Source organism: Echinops telfairi, unplaced genomic scaffold, assembly GCF_000313985.2.
Source record: "Echinops telfairi isolate 266 unplaced genomic scaffold, ASM31398v2 ScPeMD7_60;HRSCAF=208, whole genome shotgun sequence".
Classification (NCBI taxonomy): domain Eukaryota; kingdom Metazoa; phylum Chordata; class Mammalia; order Afrosoricida; family Tenrecidae; genus Echinops; species Echinops telfairi.
In genome coordinates, this window is record NW_022103958.1 from 4,032,098 (window position 1) to 4,038,917 (window position 6,820).

At 61.0% G+C, this 6,820-nt stretch overlaps 1 protein-coding gene across 1 annotated transcript; it reads left to right on the forward strand.

The window, feature by feature from the left end:
• Positions 1 to 437: 437 nt before the first annotated feature.
• Positions 438 to 6,774, forward strand: ACP2 (acid phosphatase 2, lysosomal). Its single transcript, XM_045291020.1, has 10 exons — positions 438 to 632; positions 924 to 1,010; positions 1,995 to 2,147; positions 2,246 to 2,344; positions 2,427 to 2,516; positions 2,889 to 3,021; positions 3,698 to 3,780; positions 3,880 to 3,986; positions 4,103 to 4,278; positions 5,919 to 6,774. The coding sequence occupies exons 2-10, from the start codon at positions 930 to 932 to the stop codon at positions 6,050 to 6,052; spliced, it is 1,056 nt and encodes a 351-aa protein (XP_045146955.1). The 5' UTR covers positions 438 to 632; positions 924 to 929; the 3' UTR covers positions 6,053 to 6,774.
• The last annotated feature ends 46 nt before the right edge of the window (positions 6,775 to 6,820 follow it).

Consider the following 6,820-nt stretch of genomic DNA (forward strand, 5'->3'; position numbering starts at 1 on the left):
GCAGCTCCTGGGAGAGACCCTGCTGGGGGTGCCCCGCGCGCAGCCCCGCAGTCTGCGCTTCGTCACCCTGGTAATGAGCGGTTCGTTGGCGCCGGCGAGGCAGAGCTGGCCGCGGGTGGGAGGAGGGGCACCCACCGGCTCGGGCCACCCCCGACCCCGGGGGGAGGAGGAGGTTTAGCGGGGAGCCCTGGCGGCGGGGGTTCCGAATTGATTGGCATCGGGGTTACAGGTCGGCGGGAGTTCGCAGGGACCGGGATGGGGTTGAATGGAGACGCGAGCCCCCCTTTGAAGAATCTGTGGCCGCGTCTCCCCACCCGCACCCCGTTCCCGACTTTCCCCACCGAATGCGTTGCTCCCACTTCCCCGGCGCTCACCCCGCTGTTAGCTCTGTGGCCCCCTGTGCTGAGCCCAAGTGGGTTTCCCCGGACCTGGAAGGAGCCACTGACTCCCGCGTGGGGATCTTTTGCAGTGGGGAGGGGCCGTGAGCTTCCCACGGTGTTTTCTGACCCCTAGGCAAATGCCTTTTCTTCCCGCAGTTGTATCGACATGGAGATCGCTCACCAGTGAAGCCATATCCCAAGGACCCCTATCAGGAAGAAGATTGGCCACAGGGGTTTGGTCAGCTCACCAAGGTAGGTCAGCGGCCAGCCCTTTCTTTAGAATGAGCTGAAGGGGCCGCCTCTGGAGACTTGAGACCCCACCAACCGGCCGTTTCCCCACAGGGAGGCTGATGGTGGCCCTGTGGCTTAGCCTCAGGCTCCTCTGGGCCCAGGCTAGTGCTACCAACAACCAGCTACTTAATAAACAACTTCTGGTCCCGATGAGCCCCTTTGGGACTTCATCCAGGGACCTGGAGAACAGCGTGCCCGAGCCTGAGCCCCCTGGCCCCTTGGACCCTTTTTCATCTTGGCATTCGTCCACAGGAGGGGATGCTTCAGCACTGGGAGCTGGGCCAGGCTCTTCGAAGGCGCTACCAAGGCTTCCTCAATACCTCTTACCACCGGCAAGAGGTAAGGCGGGGAGCTCAGGAGACAGAGGGAGTGGGACCTGCCCCACCCACTGCCCTCAGAGAGCCCAAGGGTGAGGCTGAACTTGCACTCTTAGACCTCCATCCCTTTGTGGTTGGGGTTGGGTTTTTTTTGTTTTCTAATTACAGGGCAAGACCTCCTAGAGCTCTTGAACAAAGCCTTAGAGGTCAGGCTGCCTCTGTTGCCTGGGGCAGGAACAGCACAATCAACCATTCCGACTCAGACTTAGGAAGAGGCAGGCAAAGTGGTTTCAGACACTGATATAACTTGGAGTTTCCCTCCAGGGGGTACCGTTGAAGCCCTAGCTCTGTGCTTGCCCCTTGGGAGCAGTGGTCCACAGAGGTGTGATCTGTGTCTCCATGGAGCTGAGGCCATAGTGGGGGCTCATCGAGGGTCACTGGACAGACACACTAAGGGCACATCGGGAGAACTGGCAAGCACTGGGGCCACCACTCCGCCCCCCAGGGACAGGGCTACGTTCCCCCAGTAACCACCCTCAACCACAGCTGCCTCAAGAGTATCGAGGTGGTTTTATTGTTCCCTTGGGACCAGCTGACTCTGCTCAGCCTCTTCTGTACAGCTTCCTCCTCCTCCCTTTATACAAACAGCTGTTCCTCTCCCTTGGTCTTTACTCGCTGATTCGAGGGTGTGGGGAGTGGCTGCAGTGGAGGGCCCGGTGTAGATGAGGGAGACAGGTGTTGGGTATAAAGGTAGCCAGGCAGACTTGAGGAGCTGTCTAAGAACTTGGGTCTGAGGAAGGGCAGTTGGAGCGGAACCGTCCCCACGCGAGCCCAGACTGCTCGCAGCACCCCCAGCTTAGTGTTCAGGCCTTGGTTGGGAAGAGGCTTGGCTGGGCCAGAGAAGGGGAGAGGGCCAAAGCCGACAGTCTGCTGGGGCCCCGACAGTCTGCTGGGGCCCCACGGAGGAGCCCGAGCTCTCTCTGCAGTAGTGTTGCCCCGCCGGCAGGTTTACGTGCGAAGCACAGACTTTGACCGCACCCTCATGAGTGCCGAGGCCAACCTGGCCGGGCTCTTCCCTCCGGACGGGATGCAGCGCTTCCACCCCAACGTCTCCTGGCAGCCCATCCCCGTTCACACTGTGCCTGTCGCTGAGGACAGGGTGAGACCGGCCAGCCTGGCCCTGCAGGGAGGGGGGGGTCGCCTCTGGCCATGAGTCTCCGATCCCTGATGGTCTTTCTCCCCTCTCTTCCTCTGCAGTTGCTGAAGTTCCCGCTGGGCCCGTGTCCCCGCTACGAGCAGCTGCAGAACGAGACCCGGCAGACCGCAGAGTATCAGAAGGAGAGGACTCGGAATTCAGTGAGTCGGGGCTGGGGCGGTCAGGCCAGCAGGTGGTCCTTGCCCCCAGAGCAGGGCTGACCCCCGGGTCCCTGTCTCCTAGCGATTTCTGGACATGGTGGCCAACGAGACAGGGCTGGCCGACCTGACCCTGGAGACCGTTTGGAATGTCTACGACACTCTTTTCTGTGAGGTGAGCCTGCTCAGCTGTCTCCCCTGTGAGCCTTCTCCCCGCCAGGGAGGTGTCCACGCAGGCCACCGCTTGTGAAATGGGAACTTCCCTCTGGGGTGCCAAAGACGCCCCGGTGGGAAATGGTTTTGTTATTTGTCAGCAGTTCCTCCTGCTCCCCACCCAGGACTCTCGTGGTTACAGAGGCCGTCCATTCTGCCGAGTCATGCTTTGTGTGCCTGAGCTTCCCTCCCTGTGCCCTGCAACCTCACACGGGGACCCTTTCTGCCTTAGCCTGCGCGCGCGCACACACACACACACCACCCTTCCCCTTCCCAGGGGGGGCGGGCCTTGGCCTGGCCCCCGTGGCGCTAACCTGCCCCCTGTGGTACACAGCAAACACACGGGCTGGCCCTGCCACCCTGGGCCTCCTTCCCAACCATGCAGCGGCTGAGCCAACTCAAAGACTTCAGTTTCCGCTTCCTCTTCGGGATCTACGCGCAGGCAGAGAAGGCCCGGCTGCAGGGGGGTGAGTGGCAGAGCAGCGAGTCACTCCCCTCCCCTCCTCTGGACCCTCGAGGCAGCCCCTCCTCACCCCCTAGCTCCGCTCCCCGCCATCTTGCTTCCTTCACAATCAGGTCCCCCTAGTCACCTCTGATTGTCACCCGTCTCCGTTGGTGTCCCCGTGTGCTTGCTGCTTTTCCCACCACTTGGGCGCTGCTAAGTGTCGCTTTTGCCAGAAAAGGCTCCCTTCTCCTTAAACGAAGACCCACCTCCCGAGAGCCACTGGGGGCCGTTTGGAAAGAAGGCTGAGGCACAAACCAGTGTTCTGATGGGAGCGCCCACCTCACCCTTTCTGGCTCCTCAGTAGTTGCTGGCGCCCAGCAGGGAGCAGTTAGCCCGGCCTGGAGCCCTGTGCTTGTGGGTTCCAGTGCCGGCGTGCCCAGGGCCTCCTGGCCCCTTTGTCAGTGGGCAGGTGTCTACAACTGTGTTGCTCTAGAGCTAGGCATCCGGCTTACTCAGGCTTCCCTCTGCAAACCTGGGGCTTCTCAGAGGGCGGGGCTGCTCTCCTCTCCATCGTTTCCCTGAGTGCCAGCAGGGTTCTCTGCCCCAGGGCCTGCTGAGCAGGAGAGGCCTAAGGTTAGCTCTGAGTCAAAGGTGGCACTGGCCATAGCCGCCACCGACGGCGGACTTTTCTCCTTCAGGAGTGCTGCTGGCTCAGATCCGGAAGAACCTGACCTTGATGGCCTCCACCTCCACCCTCCCTAAGCTGCTGGTGTACTCTGCGGTGAGCCCCGCCCCCCCCACCCCACCCTGCCACTTGCAGGCGAGGAGCTGGCTGTCTCCTTGGGGGAGCAGTGCTGATGCGGACCCCCTCTCCCTACAGCACGACACCACCCTGGTGGCTCTGCAGATGGCCCTGGATGTGTACAACGGGCAACAGGCCCCCTACGCCTCCTGCCACATCTTTGAGCTGCACCAGGAAGACGATGGGTGAGGGAGCTGCCTGGCTGCCCTGGGGAGGGGCGCCCAGTAGTGGCCCGGGCCTGGGGGCCGCTGGCACGGCCTGGTGTGCAGCTCTCCCATCCTGCCTGCTCTCGGCTTTCCAGGAACTTCTCTGTGGAGATGTACTTCCGGAACGAGAGCGGCAAGGACCCCTGGCTGGTGATCCTGCCTGGCTGCCCAGCCCGCTGCCCACTGCAGGACTTCCTTCGCCTCACAGATCTTGTGGTGCCCAAGGACTGGCAGCAGGAGTGCCAGCTGACCAGCAAGCCTGCAGACACAGGTGAGCTGCCACCTGCTGCTGGGCTGAGTGTGAGGGTGGGGGGTGCACCCCCAGCTCTCCTCCCTGCGTTGCCGGCAGGGGCCGTGCCCTTTGATCTCTGCTCCCTGCTCCTCGCCCTCAGGTGAGGCCCTTGCTTCTCCCATCCCTCCTGCCACCAGGTCTTCCCACCCACGTGCATCAGCGCACCACCTCTTGCTGCCCCCTCGGAAGGGGGTGAGCTGCCCCTGGAGGTGCTCCTCTTCTACTTGCACCCTGGGCGCCTCTCTTCCCTCTCTGCCCCCCACTGCCGCCTCAAGTGCCTCTGGTAGCTCAGTGTCTTCCTCTCAGATGGACCCTCTCAGCTCAATGACCTGCCCCTCCTCGAGCTCCACTGCCCTCACCCATTCTCTCTGCCTCCCATGAGCCTGTGCTGCCTGCTCTGTCAGTTGACCAGCACCCTCAGCCAGCTGCTCTCAGCTCAGCAGCATCGCGTCACCACCGGCAGCCCCTGGTCTTGCTCGCAATACACAGGCTTCACCTACTCGGCTTTCTCCCGCTGAGCAATGTGGTGGGTGGCTGGCCCAGGCCTGGGCCCAGCCCTCTCCTGAGTGACCCCATCTGACCTCAGGGCTGCACATCCCCGCCCGGTGCTGAGTGCCGAGTTTGGTCTCACCGTTGTGACTAGATTCACATCTCCAGCCCTGTCTTTTTTGAAAAAACATTTTATTGGCATGTAATTCACATAATTCACAAGAAGCACATCCAGCTGTGACTTCTTGGCTGAGTGACACCGGCACCCTCTTTCTGCCTGGGAGTCTCTGCCAGGATGTCAAAGCCGCTCTATCGGAAGCCAAACGCCTTTCCCTCCGAATCTGCTCTTCCTCCAGGCCAGTCGCCTTCGTAAGACCTCATCAGCCCCCCACAACACGGGAGAGCGTACGAGTTACTCAGTTGCCCTCTTTCTCACACACACACCCCACTCAACTGCCCCCATCCAACCTATCCCTTCATCGGCTCAACCGGGAATGGCACGGTCCTGCCTCTCTAGCTTCATTCTGCTATCATCTCATCCCTGAACTCACCAGGAAGTTTGCAAAGGGTTTTGTTTGCTTGTACCCAAGTCTAGTCTTTGCCCTGCTAGTCTCAGCACGGCTGAATTTTGTTTTTTAAATGCAAGCCTATTCTTAGCACTACCCTCCTCCTTTTAGCGGTCTCCTGCCAGCCCTTCTTCACCCATCCTATGCCCCGGCTACTCCTTGGGCCTCACTCTGCTTAGGCGACTTTTTCGCTGATCCCAGCCCATCCCAAGCATCCTCCCCCATCAGGACCCGTGCACTCAGTGCCTGTCGCTGCCCTTCCCAGAACACCTTTGGCTTCTTCAGCTCTTGGCCGGCTCACTCACTGGCTCCGTTCCCCTGGCCCCTGCTCCGTGGCCCCCCGACTACCCTGCTCATAGCGTTCCGCACGGACCCTTCTTCTCCTGGTTTACTAGGCCTCCTATAACGGGGTAAACCCCATGAGGCAAAGACTGTCTTCGCCAGCCTGGCGTCCCCACTGCCAGAGACATAGCTGGCTTTTGGTAGGTGCCCAGACAGTTGCTGAATGTATGCTCACATCATCTTTCTTCCTCCCCTCCTTCCCATCCTCTCCCCACCCCCCAGAGGTGACCGTGGCCTTGGCTGTGTGTGGCTCCATCCTCTTCCTCCTCATAGTGCTGCTCCTCACCGTCCTCTTCCGGATGCAGGCCCAGCCTCCTGGCTACCGCCACGTCGCCGATGGGGAGGACCATGCCTGACAACCACTGGCCCCCTTCCCTCTGCCTCCTAGGGGAGGCGGGCTGGGCCCTTGCTCCCCAGCCCGTGGACAGGAGACCCTGAGCTGGGCCCCCCTCTGATGATCCAAGTCTAGATGGGCATGTGGGGCTCAGCGGGGCCACTGGCCCCCAACATTCACGTGCCTGACGTGTACCGAGTACTGTGGACAACGCTGGCTTATTCCAAACAGGCTTGCCTCTTTGTACTCCCTAAGGGTCTGAGACACAGGCAGGCGAGCAGTCAGGGGCCAGTCAGTACCTAGGACAACCGAAACTGAGGAAGTTGATTCTTGATCTGCTTGCTCCTTGATTGGGCCCCGCACTTTCTCTGCCAACCGGAGGCTTTGGCAGATGGCTCAGAGGGCACAGTCTCAACTCAGTGGTTCTTGTAGTCGGGAAAACAACACAACCCTGGCAATGTCAACGGGGCCACTGCGGAAGCGGGACTCGAGCCAGCCAAGTCGTTTTCCCTCGTCCACCTGCAGCCATCACCACAGACAGAATGCACTGGGCATCTCTCTCACCCCTTCAGCTGGAGCAGGCTGGAAGGGGTTCGTGCCCTGGGGGAGTCAGGGGGCAGTTGGCATCCAGGGTCCTGAAGCTGGCTGAATTCTCCAGGGACCTGGAGTAAACGCAGGTTGTGAAAGCCTGCCAGCGCTAGGACTGCCGAAGTGAATGGCAGAGAATGAAAGTTTAAGACAGTGCTGTTTCTGTGCCTTTTCTTCGTGGGGAGGGGGGGACTCAAGAAGC